General features: G+C 44.2%; 1 protein-coding gene across 4 annotated transcripts in view; it reads right to left on the reverse strand.

The window, feature by feature from the left end:
- Positions 1-20,498, reverse strand: part of robo4 (roundabout, axon guidance receptor, homolog 4 (Drosophila)) — a 129,719-nt gene that overhangs the window by 16,684 nt on the left and 92,537 nt on the right. For all 4 annotated transcript variants that reach the window (XM_060909274.1, XM_060909273.1, XM_060909275.1 and 1 more), the window contains 2 exons: positions 3,367-3,538; positions 128-319 (listed from right to left, as the gene is read on the reverse strand). In XM_060909274.1, the coding sequence (XP_060765257.1) occupies positions 128-319; positions 3,367-3,538 (364 nt within the window). The remainder of the gene's footprint in view (positions 1-127; positions 320-3,366; positions 3,539-20,498) is intronic.

Here is a 20,498-nt window from a genome sequence, read left to right on the forward strand (position 1 = left end):
TGAACCCAGGACCTTCTTGCTGTGAGGCGACAGTACTAACCACTACATAATATATATATATATATATATATATATATATATATATATATATATATATATATATATATATAAAAGAACTGATGTTAACCTGTTTTGTGAGGTCCTCCTCTCAGACTGGCAGGTCTGACATGTTTCCGATACAGACAAGCTGCTGTAACCATCATTACACAACACAAGAGGGTGCTGACACTTCCAATAAACACTGGCTCCCTCATTAATGCCAACACATCGGACATACTCAGTGAACTTTGGTGATGTGAAGCTGGTTCCTGCTTTGACTCTGAGAGAGAGAGAGAGAGAGAGAGAGAGGAGAGAATAAATGCAGGTGTTTCAGCAAATTGCATGGAGGAACTCAACAGAGAGAAACATTGTGTTAAACCAATTACTCTTATGTGAAGGAGAATCAAGATGACAAACTCAGAAACACTGTCAAAGAGAGAACGTTATAGAAAGACTGGAATACATCATGTTTTATTTGAAAAATCTTCCACATATCTTTATCAGAGGTGGACAGTAACGAAGTACATTTACTTGAGTACTTTACTTAAGTACACTTTTTGAGTATCTGTACTTTACTTGAGTATTATTTTTTTGGCAACTTATGACTTTAACTTCACTACATTTGAAAGACAAATATCATACTTTTTACTTCACTATATTTCTATCAAGGTCCTTACTCGTTACTATGAAGCAGCTTTGAAAGTGGATATTTTTTTTCTTTTTGAAAATGTGATTGTTTTTTTCACAGGTGACACTGAGACAGCCTATCAGTAATCACCAGGGTCATGCCACGTCAATAGACTGTATAAAATCAAGTTCAATGATTTCTCCGCAGCATTATTTGAACTCGATCAGTTGATGGCAGAATGGAAGGAGGCGGTTCTTCTGAGGAATGCATGCACCCATGGCTATACCTAGAACCCATGTTTCAGTTTTCTGAAAGGATTAAAGATTCGTTTAGTTTTAAATGTTTGCTTTGTTTGCCTAAAACAAACCACATCACAGTCTACAAAAACTTGCCATCCAACGTGCGGAAGCATATTGAGGTAAGTAAATGTTTTATTCCAAGTGAAAGTTTGTCATGAAGTTGTCTGTGCTTTAGAGCTAGCAATAACATTGAAATAGCTATGCAGTCTGGTTAGTCAAATGCCTTTCTATGGATTTGCCCGCCAAGTTGCCATAGCCTTGTCCACAGCTAACGTTAACACATAGCTAGTTAACTTGGACACTGTTAGTTAGCATGTAAAAACAGAGTTACGCTAACATGAATAATGTTAACTTATCTGAAGTCCTTTCAGAAATATATTTTAGCATAATCTTGCCAAATAAACAAAATGTAGGAAACTTTCTTTTCTAGTAACGTTAGTTACCCAATATGATTTTGAGTTTAAAAAGAGTTTTGCTAGCATGTCAGGTGGAGCTTCACTGACTAGCTAGCTTAATATTAAACCACCATGTTTCCACAGGAAGATTCATATGTGCATGAATACATACAATCACACACACACACACACACACGATCTATGAGATATTGTACTAGTCAGTCACAACAAATTGCTGGAATTTTTTGTTTTGATGTCAGATGATGGTCTTGCATTTTTTTTTGTCTTGCTTAAAGCAGTGTTGCTGTTGGGCAGTTATCAAGCTAGAAGTGTGGACTTGGGTTTTAAGCAGGTTGGATTGTCATTTTTATTTTCTGAGCAAGCTGCATTTACAGCTATTCCACTGTCTTCCTCATTAACATACACATACATGTGTGTACACACTCTCAGGCCCTGTCCACACGGCAACGGATTCAGGTGAATCCGATAAAATTTTTTATCGTTTCGGCCTGGCGTCCACACGGCACCGGTGTTTTGGGTGCCCCAAAACGATATTTTTTGAGAACGGTTTCCAGAGTGGAAAAATCTGGCAACGGCGCCGTTGCGAAGTCGTCTGGATGAGTAGAACGGATTTGTTTACGATGACGTCACAACCACATGACTAGAACAAGCAGCACTCACTCATTCACGCCAGGTAAAAGAAGGGGTTTATGCGCATGCGTCCTACTTCTTCTATTGTTCTGGTGTCTCTGATGGGACCGTCTTACAGCGCACGTAGAGGTGTGGCATGTGTATTGCATTGTTTTCAGCAAGCGTTGCGTTGCCATATGTACCTGATATTTTACTGATCCGTTGCCCATGTGGACGCGATATTTTTTTTACCCGCTAAAAAAAAAATCTCGTTGCTGTTGTCGTGTGGATGTAGCCTCAGAGCCATGTCAGAACACTACCATGCTGCTTTGTGGGGGTGGGGAGGATTGTTAAAATAAAAAATATATATATTAAAATGGCAATGGCTCTTTTTTAGTTCAGTTGTTTCATTTTGTAACATTCTACCAGGTGTTCATTCTACAAGTTCGACAAGCTAGGCAGTGAATCCAGTCGGTTGCTTCAGAGGCATTAGTTTAGTAAGCGTTGTGGCAATAATACAACAATGTGCTGACAGAAAATGTACTTTTAATACTTAAGTATTTTTAAAAGCAAGTACTTCAGTATAACTTGAGTAAAAATTTGACTGTCCAACTTTCACTGGTATTGGAGTAATATTTGACCAGTGGGATCTGTACTTTGACTTAAGTAATGAAGTTGGGTACTTTTACCCCTTTTCCACCAAATCAGTTCCAGAGCTGGTTCGGGGCCAGTGCTGGTGCTGGTTCACAACTCGTTCAACTTGTGAGCCAGCTGAGAACCAGTTTGCTTTTCCATAGCTTGTGGTGCTAAGGGGAGCCACGTCATTATGTTGCTGTATACGTCAGTTACGTCGCTGCGTTTGCATAAACCTTGGCACGAATATTGAAGCAACAACAACAACACGGAGAAGAAGCGGCAACAACAACAATAATGGATGACTTCGCATTTGTACAGCTGCTGCTTCTCATTGCTTAAAAATGGTGACCTTTCGCGGTCTTGCGATTGTTGTGGGTCTTAACAACTCCGCCCCCCCGCTGACGTAAGCGGTTCTTTCCTCTGGCCCAGCAAAGAACTGGTGCTAGCCTGGAACCGGTTTTTCTGGCCCCAGAGCCAGTTCTTTGTCAGTGGAAACAGAAAACCTGGTTCCAAACTAAGCACTGGCCCCGAACCAGCCCTGGAACTGCTTTGGTGGAAAAGGGGCATTTGTCCACCTCTGCTCTTTATTGATACAAGCTTTTGCACTTCACTTGACGATGAGTGAAGTTTTCAATCTTGTACTTTTCCCATTTAGATTTTAAGCCAACTTTCTTGAATAAAACTGGGTGGATGGAAACAAAACTACATAATTATGAACTCTCCGTGGGATAAACAGTACCTATGAGCAGTCTGTATGGATTAGTCTGAGCTCCGACTCCGGCACCATTTACCGCTGCCACTCTGAGCCAGTACACCCTGTCAGGCTGCAGTGGCCTGATCTCTAGTGTGTGGGTACCACTGTCCACTGTCCAGTTCAGATACTGCTGGTCTTCTTCCTGTACACACCACACCTGAAACACACAATGAAATGTACATCAAAGTTACAATAAAAAAACATTTTCGGCATCTATATCTTTACAAGCCATTATGTTGTTTTTATTATTGAGTTCCTATGGTTATGAGCCTGTTTCATTGGTCAGTTGAAATGAATAGCACAAGTACTTAGGTCTGTAAATGTCTACTTGAATCTAATTACAATATTAGTAAAATGGAATCTATGCACAGAAAACAGGGTATTAAAAAACCCTATCCAATAAACAGCTGAAATTGTTTTTGTACACTTTTTGAGCTTTATGTATGAACATTTGAAGTATGTTTGTAAAATAAATCTATTCTGAGGTTGTCCACTGAATTTGTTGTACATTTAAAAGGATCCCTGCCACCAAAAGGTTTCAGTTGGTACACTGTTAATACCTTTATTTAATATGATTGTCATATCATTCTTTCATTTATATTATATGCCATACTTTCTGTATATTCATTCTGTTCATAAGTAGTCTGACATTAATAAGTATTTAATCAGCTGAATGAATCAATGGTATGGTCTGTTTCTTTGCCCTGCAGTGAATATAATAAAATTTCTATTAAACGAATTTATATTAAAGGAATACTCCAGCATTTCCAATCTTATGATCAATAAGATCAGAAATGATCAATAAGATTGATATGATCATATCATGTAATAATTTCAGCACATGTACCAAGAAAAGTACAAACAATGTGTTCACTCAGTACCCACTTATAATAAAAGCTGGGTGTTGAAACAGACCTTAGAGAAAGTCTTACCATACTAAAGCTTTATCAAACTGAACAGGTTGTACGAAAAAAAAATTGTATAAACATTATCAACAGTTTCAACAACTACCCTTAGGTTTTCGTTAAAAATCAGGACATTGCTTTTTTGTGTCCCCCCCAGTACAGACAAGCATATTTAAATTCTTGTCTGAGGTAATCCCACAATCACTATATATTTAAAATAAAAATTATGGCGTGAACCTTTAGGGTTATTTACCAATTAGTAACAAAGCAAGACATGCATTGACATTTTATTTACCATGTCATGTTGTCACTGTTAAAGTACAAACAAAGTAATTAACTTTTTTTTTACTTAACACAAGACACCATCTTCTTTTAAAGTTTTTACGGTAAATTAATCTTGTATTGAACCTACATTAATGAGGACTGCTGCTCATGAATCAGTGATAGACAGTGGCGGCTGGTCAGTATGGGGTGCTGGGACACCGCCCCCCTTAAATAAAAAGTATTTATTAAGTCAAAAGTGTTTACTCATTCTACTTCACCCTGTATCCATCTAATTATTTTTTAACCTGTTTTTAAACTGTATTTATTTAATTTTTACATGAACACCTACATCTCCTGTATACTTCCGTCCACCGGGGCGGCAGCCAAATGAGTGTGTATGTGGCTATGCAAACTTTTGGAGAGCAGGTGACCTGATGCTGCGGTTTCATTGGTGGCGTGAAGATTTGGCGTGGGCTCAGCAAAGTGCATTCCGGACACGCCTTCTTTTATTAGCAGCCATTTGGAATTATTTTAAAGTTTTTTTTTTCCACTTGATTGGACAGTTTTCTTCATATTCGCGGCTGTCACTCACTGCTGCTTGTGAGACAGGAGCTTTCACAAGGTGGCAAGTTCAAGTGGACCCACAAAGAAAGAAAACTGTGTTCTTTCTTTACAGAAACATCCTTTTATATGGTGTACACTGAAAGAAAAAAGAGAATAAAAGAGCTTGGACTGGACCAGGCTTGTAGTACTCAAGTCCAGGACTCGAACTCGAGTCCAACTCGTGCCCTAATTTTAAGGACTCGTGACTTGACTTGGACTTGAGCACTGATGACTCAGACTTGTGCATTAACTGTATTAGGACTTGTAAATTGGAGACGAGGACTCAGATTTTTTCTTTATTTTTTTGTAACATGCCATAATAATTTGGCATAAAATATTTATGTCTACATTAATTTTTGTACGCATTTCGTGCAAGAGTGTCACACCTGCGCGCCTTGGCGCGTGCATCAGATAGACTCTCAGGCGCACTCCAGACAGAGTGCACACCATAAACAGTTTCACAGAAAGGCAGCAACAGCCACCGTCAAACTAGGCATATCAGACACTCGCTGGCCGTGCTGTGAAAATTGTGCATGTAGATGCTCATTTAAGTTTCCAAATCTGTCATTACTTAACTCTTGAATATTTTCTACCATGAATACTATCATTAAAAAGCTTATAATTTTTGCTTTCCAAAGAAATTCATTTCGTTAAAGGTCCCATGGCATGAAATTTTCACTTTCTGAGGTTTTTTAACGTTAAAATGAGTTCCTCTGACCTTCTTAAGTCACCCCAGTGGCTAGAAATTTCATAATGTGTAAACCAAACTATGCCCAACATTTGAGAATGGCGCGTCAAAACAGCGCATTGATAAGCTCTTCCCTTTACTACGTCAGCAAGGGAGATGATCCCCACGGCCCCCCTCCGGATTCCCACCCACTGTATGGATTGCCCCGCCCAGTTGTAGTGAGGAGACCATAGAGGACACAACAACATGGCATCACCTAAGCGAGCGAAACATGGAAATTGCGCTGTACATGGATGTGACAACACAGAAAAGAGTCTGTTTTTACTGCCGACGGGAGAGCCCCTGAAGACGCAGTGGCTTAATTTTATTTACTTCAATAATACGCCATCGAGTCTACCTAAGACGGTGTATGTTTGTTGGAAGCATTTTCCTGAGGAATGTTTCCACAACTTGGGACAGTACAGGGCAGGTTTTGCACATCAACTGTCACTGAAGCCTGGATCCGTACCAAGCATCCCTGCCACATCAGCAACAAACACCGAACAAGTAAGTGTATAACTGGTCGTTTTGCCGTGTTTTAAAATCGGTGCGTTAGCCTAGCAATGGCTACATTAGCTGTGCAGCTAACCGCTTCCTGCAGTTAGCCAGGTAATCTGCGCTACAAAACTAAAGAGCATGCAGCATGCTCTGTTAAACTGAGTTTAGTCTGGAAATTGACTGTAACTTATGAGCTTATGTTTGACTATTGCTCCGCAATGCATGTCTTCTGTTGGATAAGCGGTATGTTGCTGTAGTTGCTGCTTCTATCCTCTTTGGTTATGGAGTGCGTGTTCAAGCCTAGGGTATTATACGTTCGTAAACTACCACTCCGAACACTCTCACTCTCTGTTCTCTGTGTCACGTTGAGTTTACGAAAGGAGTCCGAGGGAGAACGGGGTTTTGTCTTAGCAGCGTGGCTACAGGCGCTGATAGCAGCGAGTATGTGTGTGCGCAGCTTGGTCAAGCCCCTCCCCCTCCCCCCATGGCCCGCCCCCACCCTCTACCCTTCCCCGCCTCCTGCTTTCTCATTAGCAAAACGATGCACTGGGAAAAGCGCTGAAATGGGGCTTTCTCCCAGGAGGCTATATTTACGTGCCGAGGGTTCATTTCGAGAAAGGCTGCGGATATAACATCCGAAAGCCTCCACGAGCCTGTTTAAAGCATCAACAAACCACCATGCCATGGGACCTTTAAGATCTGTTCAGTACTTTGGGAGTAACAGCATGTTGAAGTTGATACAACAGAGTAAAAACTCTGCTCGCATGACATTGGGAAACTGCCATTGTTTTCTGAGTCACAGGAAAGTGATCAGGCTCTCTTCTGATCAGTTTCCAACTGGGTTACTTGTGAATATCAATCAGATAACTTTTATAGGGATGTTCTCTAGCTCTCCCTGTTTCTGATAACATATTCGGCAAAATTTTCCATCTGCTAGTTTTGATGCTATGATTCACGGGAGATTTTGAAGTGAGTTTTCATAGCTTTACCTACTTATTTTTTCAAATCAAACTGATTCATGTAAATAAATAAGCATTTTAGAAAATAACTGTAGTTGTTTTGATGAAAAATATTGAGATCTTAATGGTCGGAATGAGATTTTTAAAAACCGGAAGTCAGAAGCCCCGTTTTTAAAAATTAAACATTAAGAAGCAGGTGATCGAAGACGGGCTTACACTCGAGGCTTCTCCCACTCTTGTTACGACAAACAGAGCTGGCCAGCTGGATGCAGTGTGAGTAATGCCTTTTATTGCGTTCCCTGTTTGCTTTTTCAAAGTATTGGCACCAAAACTTTATGGACAATGACGGGGGTACAGAACTTTAAACATCTTTCTGAAAAGTGCACGAAAATACCCACAGCCACCTTGACAACTGTTTGAAGCTAAGTTTCTTTGGCAGGCTTAGCATTGCTGAACAGTTATACGCAGGAGTGGCTGAATACATTGGCCATACTATCAACAGAAAAGAGACTGGTGACTGAGATGACTGACTTTAACCAGAAAGTCATTGAAAAATTTGCAGGCCAGAAGGAAAGAAGGGAAAAAATTATGTTCAAGTAGTGCTTGTTTTTAAAGCTAAATATTGGCAGCTTTTATGTACTCGCTCTGATCAGTAAGCAGTACTCAAGCAAGAATTTACTTGGACTATGTTACCAACACTTCACTCTTTTGGCCCTTTTCCACTACCCTTTTTCAGCTCACTTCAGCTCGCTTCAGCTCACTTCAGCCCGACACGGCTCGCGTTTCGACTACCAAAAAACAGCACGACTCAGCTCGCTTCAGCCCTGCTTAGCCCCTAAAACTCGCACCGTTTTGGAGTGGGGCTGAAGCGAGCCAAAGCGAGCTGAGTGAGGCTGGGGGCGTGAGCAGACACTCCCCTGTGCACTGATTGGTGAGGAGGAGTGTCCTCACATGCCCACACACGCCCCGCAAGCACGCTGGGATCTGTAAACACCATAAACCCGGAAGAAGAATTACGAATTCCGAGAATTTCTGAAGCCTTATGCGCCTCGCCTCATCTATACGCTCTTGCCAGTATCTGTTGGCGTTGTCGGTGACAACAAGCCACAGAACCAAGACCAGCAACACTAACGACTCCATGTCCATGTTTATTGTTTACTATTCGGGTGAGACTACCGCTTAAAAGCTCACTGATGTCACTGTTTGCGCTGCTTAACGACATCACGTGACATCCACCCACTTTCGCTAACTCCACCCAAAGTGTCCACCCACTTCCAGCCAGCACGGTTCAGCGCGGTTGTAGTCGAAATGCAACTCCAACAGCCCCACTCAGCTCGACTCAGCACAGCACGGCTCAGCCCGACTCAGCCGCGTTTGTAGTGGAAAAGCGGCATTTGTTACTTTAATTTGTACATTTACACTGACGTCTTTCACACTGTTAGCTGCTTGCTGGCTGTCGAATGGGACTCCATGCATTCTGTATGCTGCTGTTATGACTCTCCTAAAGCCTACTGTAGGTCACAACTGGCCGTACGTGCTCCTACGGCCGGTCTACGTGCAAAAAATGCAAGAAACGCATGGAGGGCACGCGTGTGACGTGCTGATTTTCGAGCCGTAGAGTGGCCGCAGAGGTTCTTTGTCATGTCAAACAAACTCTACGGGCGCTTACGTTTTTTTCAGATTGCAAGACAAACTTATGGCCAACGTGCGTCTTTCTCCACGAACAAAAAAAAAACCACAGCGATTTGGGAAACACCAAAAATCGCACGGCCAAAATATCGTACGTCCGGTTGTGACCTAGGCTTTATGGGTGCTTTTGGTCCACTAGAGGATAAATACCTGGAACTCCCCACTAGTCAGACAGAACTGAAGAAGCCTTTCAGATGAGAGGTGAAACGTCTTCAAGAATTTCAAGCAAGTCCAGTTGCTTTCTTTAGCACCTATGGTTTACAATGACCTGGATGACTGAGAAACTTCACAGACATATGCTGCTGTTGCAGTGTTTCTCTACAGTGCTTGGACAACATTAGTGTCTTGTTTTTTGATTGCACACCGCTCGGGCTGCGCAAATGTGCGCAGCTTTGCGATTTAAACTATTTTTTTCTCATCCTTATACTTCCTGTTTCATGGACTGTAACGGATTTGCTTATTTAGTAATTTTAATACAGAATTTACTTTGAAATTATAATCAGACACTCCAACGCCCCCCCTAAAAAAAAAAATCGGATCTGCGCGATTCAGGCGGCATCCGCCAAAAGGCGCGCTGTTTGCATCCCAAACGCAAATCAAATCATACAGAATAGACCTAAAATGTTTTTCAAAAATGACCCTTACGTGAGTGAAGTGACAAATTTCAAATAGAAACGTGACAAATGAGCGATATTAAGTGTACATTACAATGTAAACGTACACTCAGCGGTTCCAGTTAGGCATTCTTCAGAGACTGTTTACATGATGTTTTGGTTTCCAAAAACAAACTTAAACACAATTGATTGTTTATTTAAACAACTTACCACTTATAAAATGATTGGAGCAGACTTTGCTGTGTTTGGAAGGCTGATAATCCTTGCGGTTGATTCTCGCAAGCCATAGATTTCTCCTTTGTATGCTGAGTTTCTTTGTTTGCTCGCCTTCGTGCTCCCGTACAGTGGGAATTCCATAAAAGCTCCGCTTGACTTCATCATTTGACCTATTATGACAGCCATGAATACAACAGGTGTGCACCATTGCTAGCTTTAAATAGCCTGCTTGGGTTCTTTTGAAGACTTTGTACTCGCGCGTTACGTGTGCTCAGTCACCCGTACGGTAAGCTTGACCCGCAAGATGGCCGCCACTAGGGAATCCCCGACTCTGTGACGTCATGTGAAAACTATCTATAAGCCATCACCAGGAACTAATATTGTAGCTTTAGTATTAAAAAGTTCTCTGTTAAGAATGAATGGGAATTAGAACATCATAAAACTAAGTTCATATGTTGTTACCATGAGTCAAACATTTCAGTGATGCAAAATATTTTTATTACATTACATCCCATTTTGGAGTCACGTAGTACGCCCACCCAAGATGGCCGCTAAGTAGAAGATGGAGCTCACGTTTTCCCCAAACCCTCCTAAAATTTCAATTAATGTTGTTATTTTGATTTTATTTTGGTCCTGGTCATGCTTGAGAGCTTGGATGAGTCAGAAAAGTCATTATTTTACTCGGAATCAGCCTCCTAAACCGCGAGGAAAGCCTGCTCAGAACCCCCAGGTAACATCGTTACCCAAAATGGTGGAGACACCTGTTGTATCCAAGAGTCCTCCGAAAGAGAATGTGGTGGTTGAGCTGACCAGCATATGAACTATCCTCGAGATTCTGGCTCAAGACATGAATGTGGTGAAAAGTGGTATTGAGTCTCTCAACGAAACTGTTAATAACCTCGGCGGTAGGATCACAGAAGCTGAAGCAAGAATCTCCAATCTAGAAGATGAGGAGGCTAAAGCTAGCCCAATTAGGAAGAACCTGATGAAACAGAACCTGTGGCTGCAGGAGAAACTGACGGCACTGGAGGGATTCTCCTGACGCCAGAATATCAGAATCTTTTGTGTCAGAGGGGGAACCGAGGGCCAGGATTTGGAAAAATATGTTTGAAATCTTTGCTGTATGAGGCACTGAATATTGAAGTTGATGCTTAGTATGAGATCGACAGAATCCATCGTGTGGGCCCTGCACCAGATAATGACTCAAAACTGAGACACATCATCGTCTGCGGGACAAAACCAAGGTGGCTGTTCTTGCTGCTGCAAGGATAAAGAAGCAGATCATCTGGAAGGACATGAGGATCCATTTTTTCCAAGATTATGCACAGAAGGTGCATAAGCGTACTCTTGGTGCTGGTCCCAAGCCCAGATAAATTGGAGAGGGTTGCGTCAGGAAGGGCATCCGGCGTAAAACTGCACCAAATCTAACATGCGGATTGAAAAGAGAAATACCATACCGGATCAGTCGGGGCCTGGGTTAACAACGGCTGCCTCCGGTATTGTTGGTCAACAGGGTGCCGGTGGAAAGTATGCTACTGTTGCGCCAAAACGGAGAAGGAAAAAGGGGGGGGGAGGCGTGTTAGGAAAGAGCATGAAAGATGGAAGGGAAGGAGCTTAGAATTGAGGGTAGGAACACTGAATGTGGGAACATTGACTGGCAGAGCGAGACAGTTAGCAGGCATGATGGAAAGAAGGAAGTTGGACATTTTGTGTGTGCAGGAGATGAGGTGGAAAGGAAGCAAAGCCAAGAACATTGGAGGTGGATGCAAGTTGTTTTATTATGGAGTCGATGGAAAGAGAAATGGTGTTGGTATTGTTTTAAGGGGGGAGTTGGTCAACAGTGTGATTGATGTGAAGAGGGTGTCAGATAGAGTGATAGGCATGAAGTTGGAGATTCAAGGAGTGGTAATCAATGTTGTGTGTGTGTGTGTGTGTATGCCCCACAGGTTGGATGTGAGAATGAAAAGAGTCTTTCTGGGAAAAGATGGATGAAGTGGTAGAAAGCATACCGAGGGAGGAGCGCATGCTGACAGGAGCAGATTTCAACGGACATGTTGGTGAGGGAAACAGAGGAGATGAGGATGTGATGGGCAGATATGGTGTAAGAGAGAGAAATGTGGAAGGGCAAATGGTGGTTGATTTTTCAAAGAGAATGAATTTGGCAATAGTCAGTACATACTTTGAGAAGAAAGGGCAGCACAGGATGATGGAGGAAGATCTACACAGGTGGACTACATACTCTGCAGAAGGGGTAACCTGAAAGAGATCGGAGACTGTAAAGTAATGGCAGGGCAGAGTGTAGCTAGACAACATCGAGTGGTCATGTGCAGGATGAGCTTGAAAGTGAAAAAGGCTGAACATCAGAAGGAGTTTAGGGAAGAAATGAGATGAGCATTGAGTGGTAATGGAAGTCTGCCAGAAGATTGGGATACTACTGCTATACGAGTAAGAGAGTCAGCAAGGAAGATGCTAGGGTGGTCATCGGGAAGGAGGAAGGAAGACAAGTGGTGGAACAAAGAAATGCAGGAAATTATAAAAAAGAAGAGGCTAACAAAGAAGAACTGGGATAATCAGAGAGATGAGGAAAGCAGGCAGTTATACAGAGAGATGAGACAGAAGGCAAAAAGAGCAGTAGTGAAGGCAAAAGCAGACGCATACCAGGAGTTGTACAAAAGACTGGAGACCAAAGAAGGAAAGAAAGACCTGTACAGACTAGCTAGGCAGAGAAACAGGGAAGCAAGGGATGTACAGCAGGTAAGAGTGATGAAAGATGGAAATGTGCTGACAAACAAAGAGAGTGTATTAAGAAGGTGGAAAGAGTACTTTGAGGATTTATTAAATGAGGAGAATCCAAGAGAGAAAAGGTCAGATTCATTGGAGACAGCAAATCAGGAAGCAGAGTTGGTTAGTAAGGATGAGGTGAGGGCAGCCATGAAAAGAATGAAGACTGGGAAAGCAGTCGGACCAGATGGTATCCCGATTGAGGCTTGGAGATGTTTGGGTGAGACAGCTGTGGAGTTCCTCACGAGATTGTTTAATAAGATCCTAGAGAATGAGAAAATGCCAAATGAATGGAGAAAGAGTGTGCTAGTCCCAATATACAAGAATAAGAGAGATGTACAGAGCTGCAGTAATTACAGAGGGATAAAATTGATGAGCCACACCATGAAGTTATGGGAAAGGGTATTGGAGGCGAGATTGAGAAGAGAGGTAGCAATCTGTGAACAGCAGTACGGGTTTATGCCAAGGAAGAGCACGTTGGATGCAATTTTTGCTTTAAGAATGTTAATGGAGAAGTACAGGGAAGGCCAGATAAAGCTACATTGTGTGTTTGTAGACCTGGAAAAGGCATACGATAGAGTGTTGAGACATGAGTTGTGGTATTGTATGAGAAAGTGTGGAATGAATGAGAAGTATATTAGAGTGGTGCAAGACATGTATGAGAACAGTGAAACAGCAGTGAGGTGTGCAGTTGGAACGACGGAATGAATGAGAAGTATATTAGAGTGGTGCAAGACATGTATGAGAACAGTGAAACAGCAGTGAGGTGTGCAGTTGGAACGACTGAATGATTCAAGGTGAAGGTGGGACTTCATCAAGGATCTGCTTTGAGTCCATTCTTGTTTGCCATAGTGATGGATAGCTTGACGGACAAAGTGAGGCAAGAGTCATCATGGAACATGACGTTTGCGGATGATATTGTGATATGTGGTGAAAGTAGAAAGGAGGTTGAGTTGGGTTTGGAGAGATGGAGGTATGCATTGGAATGAAGAGGAATGAAGGTGAGCAGTAGCAAAACAGAATACATATGCATCAATGAGAATGGCGATGAGAGTGTAGTGAAGATGCAAGGAGTGGATGTAAAGAAAGTTGGTGAATTCAAGTACCTGGGGTCAACTGTGCAGGAAAATGGGGGCTGCAACAGTGAGGTGAGAAAGAGAGTGCAGGCAGGGTGGAGCAGTTGGAGAAGGATTTTGGGAATCATTTGTGATAGGAAAGTCCCAGCAAAAGTGAAAGGTAAGATGTATAAGACAGTAGTGAGATCAGCTGTGATGTATAGATTGGAGACCGTACCCTTAATGAAGAGACAGGAGGCAAAGTTGGAGGTGGCAGAGTTGAGGATGTTAAGGTTTGCGATGAGAGTGACAAGGTTGGACAGGATAAGGAACGAGCACATCAGAGGGACATCATGTGGAGAGCTGGGGAATTAAGCTAAGAGAGATGAGACTGAGATGGTATGGGCACATCCTGAGAAGAGATGCAGAGCATGTTGGAAGGAGAATGTTGAGGATGGAGCTGCCAGGCACACGAAAACGAGGAAGGCCAAAGAGAAGATACATGGATGTGGTGAGAGAGGACATGAAAGTGGCAGGTGTGGTAGAGAAGGATGCGGAAGACAGGGATCAATGGAGACGAAAGATCCTCTGTGGCGACCCCTAATCGGGAGCAGCCAAAAGAAGAAGAAGAATGCACAGAAGGTACAAGAAAAATGCAGGAAATTTGATGAGATGCAGCATATGCCACAACAATGCAAAACTGAGTATTCTCTGCATTATCCTGCTGTCATGACCTTCGTGCTTGATAATCAGCAACATCAGTTTTCAAACCCTGCATAGGTGAAGTGGTTTCTCAGCGGCCAGGAAGCAATGGAGGAACACGCTGATGATGATGATGATGCAGGACAGATATTTTACAACATAGGTGAAAGTGGATAAATCTGCCTGCCATTGTTCAATTTAACAAAACAATCTTATATCATGATCACTGCCTACAATGTAGAGGAAAAGCTGGGCACAGATTGAGGACTGAATTTTAATGAGTGCATTTTCCTTTTGTTTTTTTCCCTTGATGTTACTCACAGCCCACTATGATAATCTCATCTCATCTCATTATCTCTAGACGCTTTATCCTGCTCTACAGGGTCGCAGGCAAGCTGGAGCCTATCCCAGCTGACTACGGGTGAAAGATGGGGTACACCCTGGACAAGTCGCCAGGTCATCGCAGGGCTGACAACTACACGTATGATAATAATGAACTTTTTTTTTTTGCAAATTATTTTTTATTGGTTTTCTTTTCAAGTCAAAATTATACAATGATGATATCAATGAATAGAATGTTTTACAAATGACAGCATGAAATCAGAATTAGTATTATAAGACCCAAAAAGAATAACCCATTAAGACTCAGTATTTAGATTCTGGATCAAATTTGGACATGAATACACTTACAGACACATAAACACACTTACAGACGCAGTACAGATTACAATTAAAGACTCACAAATGGAAAAAAAAGGGGGAGAGGGAAAAAAAATGGGGACCTTTCTGAATGACACGATCCAGCAGAAGGTGTATATTAAATGTTATTCCCACTTACTTATAGCACAAAAAGACTACATACATCGAGAAGAATACAATACAGATTACAGATTGGCAGCGGGGAACTGAATTGATTTCAAATGTTCAAGAAAAGGATTTCATATTTTGTAGAATTTAGTGGTGGAGCCATGCAATGTAGCCCTCATCTTCTCTAGCTTGGAGTAGGACAAAAGATCCCTCAGCCATTGATAAACTGTGGGAGGAGTGGAGGATTTCCATCTGAGTAGGATCAATCTCCTAGCCAATAGAGTGGCAAATGTTATAAAGTCAGCCTTAAATTTAGGCACTGCTAGGGTAGAAGGTAGCACCCCAAACAGGATAGTTACTGGGATAGGGTCAGAGGGCACATTCAATATAGTAGATAGGGTATTGAAAATTTCAGTCCAAAAGTTATGGAGAGTTGGACAAGTTGCCGTGCTTCTGTGCTCCACCCACATCAGGGATTACTACAGTGGTGCTGAAACCCGGGAGCACAGAAGGGAACCACCCCATGGAGTCCTCCCCATTCGAAGAGCTCATCCTTGCCCTCACTACCGCCCAGCAGAACCAGCATCATCAAGCGCTGATCACCCTCCGGAAGGAGCAGCAGCAGCGCTTCGAAGCCTTGATGCTGGCCCAGCAGGAAGATTGCCAGGCGTTCCGGCACCTGCTCACGTCAGCAGGGCCGTCAGCCACCACTGCCACCACCCTCACAAAGATGGGACCACAGGACGATCCAGAAGTGTTCCTCGCTCTCTTTGAGCAAGTAGCCGAGGCGTGGGGGTGGCCGCAGGAGCAGAGCGAGGTGCGCCTCCTCCCGCTCCTGACTGGCGAGGCGCAGCTCGCAGTGCAGCAGCTTCCTGCTGACAGCCGACTGGTCTATGCTGACCTAAAGAAAGCCATTCTGCAGTGGCTCGGCCTCTCCCCGGAGCAACATCGTCAGCACTTCCGGACGCTGGCACTGGAGGAGGTTGGCCGGCCGTTTGCATTCGGCCAGCAACTCCGGGACACCTGCCGGCGGTGGCTGAGGGCGGAAGACCGTGACGCTGACGAGATCATCGATCTGGTGGCACTGGAGCAGTTTATCTCTCAACTTCCGGAAGGAACGGCAGAATGGGTCCAGTGTCACCACCTGGCGTCGCCGGAATGAGCCATCGAGCTGGTAGAGGACCATCTGGAGGCGGCTCCGACGGCAGGCAGACAAGGCGTCTCCCCTCGCTTCTCTTTTCCCTCTCTCTCTCCTGTCTCTTGTCCCCCTCTCCACCCCGATCCCCTGCCACGAAGGCGGCGGCTGGCTCCTCCCCAGCCGGCCCGTCGCACCCATGGTGTCCTCCCATCTCCCTTTTCTGTGTCTGTGTTGTCTCCCCCTCAGGTGAGTGACACCCATAACACCAGTGCAGAGGGAAAGCCTGGGCCGGTGTGCTGGCGCGGCGGGGAATCGGAGCATCTCCAGAGTCAGAGCTCCGCAAGGGAGGTGGGTGCTGTCATCCGGATCCCCGACGCGCCAGAAACCACCCCCGATCGGGCCGGAATGTATCGCATACCAGTGAGTATTCAAGGGGATACATATCACGCTTTGGTGGATTCCGGTTGTAATCAGACCTCAATTCACCAACGCCTGGTGCAAGGTGAGGCATTGGGGGGAGCACAAGCAGTGAAGGTGTTGTGTGTCCACGGGGATGTTCACCATTACCCTCTAGTATCTGTCCATATTCTATTCCGGGGCCAAACGCATAGAATAAAGGCGGCTGTTAGTCCTCGTCTTACCCACTCGTTGATTTTGGGTACTGATTGGCCGGGATTTAAAGAACTAATGGAGTATTTAACATGTAGTGGGTCCTGCCCTAGTAGGTCACGGGAAGATCCTGGTGTGGCATTGGCTGGAGAAGCTGTCACAGAGCTGTCTACATCAACACTGCATCAGGGTGAGGAGCAGCCCACTCCTCCTCCCTCTCTCGGGGATTCCCTTGGGGATTTCCTGTTAGAGCAGTCGCGAGATGAGACTCTGCGGCATGCGTTTAACGAAGTGAGAATAATCAATGGTTAAACTCTTCAGCCAAGTGCAGCACCGACCTTCCCCTATTTTGCCATTATTAAAGATAGATTGTACCAAGTGACGCAGGACACTCAAACTAAGGAATGAGTAACCCAGTTGTTAATCCCAAAGAGCTGTAGGGAACTTGTGTTCCATACGGCTCACTTTAATCCCATGGCTGGACACTTAGGGCAGGATAAAACACTAGCCCGAATAATGGCCCGGTTCTATTGGCCAGGGATTCACGGGGATGTCTGTCGGTGGTGTGCGGCGTGCCATGAATGCCAATTAGTAAATCCTGCGGCCACTCCAAAAGCGCCGTTGCGCCCTCTTCCTCTAATCGAGACCCCGTTTGAGCGAATTGGGATGGATCTCGTCGGGCCATTAGATCGGTCAGCACGGGGATATCGCTTTATTTTAGTTCTAGTGGACTATAAAAAGGTCAACGTGGTGTCTAAATTTGACGCGTACCCAATGCCTCGCACTGATGAGTTGCTCGATCGGTTAGGCGCTGCTCACTTTTATTCGACACTGGATCTAACAAAGGGATATTGGCAGATCCCCTTGACTCCTCTATCCCGAGAGAAAACAGCCTTTTCCACACCGTTTGGTTTATACCAATTTGTCACGCTCCTTCTTGGGTTGTTTGGGGCGCCCGCTACGTTCCAGCGGCTTATGGACAGGGTCCTCCGCCCTCATGCTGCCTACGCGGCCGCCTATCTAGATGACATAATCTACAGTCATGATTGGCTGCGGCACTTGGAACACCTGAGGGCCATTCTAAAGTCGCTGAGTCGGGCGGGCCTCACAGCTAACCTGATAAAGTGTGCGATTGGGCGGGTGGAAGTACGGTATCTGGGGTTCCACTTGGGTCATGGGCAGGTGCGTCCCCAAATTAACAAGACTGCAGTGATTGCGGCCTGCCCGAGGCCCAAGACCAAAAAGGAGGTGAGGCGGTTCTTGGGGCTGGCTGGCTATTATCATGGGTTTCTACCTAACTATTCAGATGTCACCAGCCCACTAACCGACCTCACTAAAAAGGGGGCTCCAGTTCAGGTCCAGTGGATGGAGCAGTGCCAACAGGCCTTCTCTGAGGTAAAAGCTGCACTGTGTGGGGGGCCACTTTTACACTCCCCCGACTTCTCTCTCCCCTTTATTTTGCAGACAGATGCATCGGACAGGGGGCTGGGGGCCGTTTTGTCCCAGGAGGTGGAGGGCGAGGAGCGCCCGGTGCTGTACATCAGCTGAAAGCTGTCGATGAGCGAAAGCAAGTACAGCACAATTGAAAAGAAGTGTCTTGCCATCAAGTGGGCCGTCCTCGCCCTCCGATACTACCTGCTGGGGCGCCCTTTCACTCTCTGTTCGGACCACGCGCCCCTCCAGTGACTCCACTGCATGAAGGATGCCAATGCGCGGATCACCCGTTGGTATATCGCTCTCCAGCCATTTAACTTCAAGGTGATCCACAGGCCGGGGGCACAGATGGTGGTGGTGGACTTCCTGTCCGGTTGGGGGGGGAGTCGGCTTCAGGCCGGACGGCTCCCCGGCCTGAGTTGGGCGGTGGGGTATGTGGCAGCGGGGGGGTGGCCAAGCAGCAGTCTGTGAATGGAGGGCGGGGTTGAGGAAGGTAAGTGGCTAAGTCATTACACTTGGTGTCAATTAATGTGTGTGTGTGTGTGTGTGTGTGTGTGTGTGTGTGTGTGTGTGTGTGTGTGTGTGTGTGTGTGTTTGTTTGTTGCAGGGATGGAGTATAAAAGGAGGGGGAGAGCAGAGAAGAGTCGCCCCCGACCAGAACATGCATGTGTGACTGCGTGAGTGAGAGAAGCTGAAAAGCTAATGAAAATAAGTAAAACAAAGTGTCTGTGTGAACCCCAACTCTCGCCTGCCGTGCTTCTGTGCTCCACCCACATCAGGGATTACTACACATATGAATTAAGGAGGCTGGAGCCTGCTGACATCAATCACAGAGGGGGTTTATGAGAAGATAAATCCTAGAGATCCTCTCCTTAGTCCAGTGAGTGCGATGGAGAATTTTAAATTGTATTAGTCCATGTCTGGCACAAAAAGAGGAGGAATGGACACGATACAACATTCTCTCCAAAACATCCTCATCAAACACCTCCCCACGATCCTGTTCCCAGAGTGTCTTAAATAATAATGAACATTAAAGACTAAAGGAAGCTATGGACACTGTGCTTGACCATATTTTTGGGGTTTTTTTTTGTGTTTGCATTTCACTGAATGGGTAAGAGATAATTTAAATATCTTTTTATTAACGTAATCCAATATTAGTTTGTCTTATGTGAGAAGGAATTGGGAGGAGTTACTGTGCTGGGTTCATTTCTGACAGTCCTGTAGTTCTCCTGCAATTTGATTTTGGTAAAAGTGATCTAAATTGTATGATACAGGAAGTCTAAGTCAATTGTACAACTTTATTATTTTTTGAGATGCAAGTGATGGAGGGGTGGGGAGGGGAGAGTCAGGAGGGAGGCCACAAATGGGACCATTGAGTGCTACTGACCTGCAGAATTCTTGTTATTTTGGGTACAGTTATGCCCAACTGTTCATTTCATTGTTTTTATTTTCTCTGTTCACTTCGTTGTGCCTACAGCTCTGTACAGATGAATCTATACTGGCCACTGGGTATAATCAAGAAATTGGTCATAATTCAATGTGGTCTAGACAGGCAGAACTCTGTTGGGGTAGCTGCCCATTTATAATAAAATAGATAACACCATTTTATGACTATATATAAACTAGTATCATGGAATATAGTAGGTTGCCACAATGTTGTTAAAAGGAAAAATATCCTTATGTATCTAAAACAGAAAAAGACAGACATCACTTTAATTCAGGAGATGCATCTTAATGATGATGAGTCTATAAACCTGAAAAGAGACTGGGTGGGTTAAGTTTATTATAGTAAATATTAGTACATATAGCCTCCAGTAGGAAAAGAGGGGTGATCATATTGATTAAGAAGAACATAATGTTTGAGTACTCGAAAATCTATGCTGACCAGGAAGGTAGATGGGTAATCTTGGATGCTATCCTGGAGGGCCAGACTTGACTTGAAGGACAAAATGACTTTTGTTAATATTGACGCCCCTAACTCTTCACAACCATTTTTTTTCATGAGGTGTGCAACATGGTAAGGAATATAGGAAATGTTAGCATCATAACTGGGGGATACTTTAACAAGGCCAGGGATGTGTATTTGGATAAATCCTCCCAACCTAGGCAAATTAAT

Source organism: Neoarius graeffei, chromosome 25 (genome assembly GCF_027579695.1).
Source record: "Neoarius graeffei isolate fNeoGra1 chromosome 25, fNeoGra1.pri, whole genome shotgun sequence".
Classification (NCBI taxonomy): domain Eukaryota; kingdom Metazoa; phylum Chordata; class Actinopteri; order Siluriformes; family Ariidae; genus Neoarius; species Neoarius graeffei.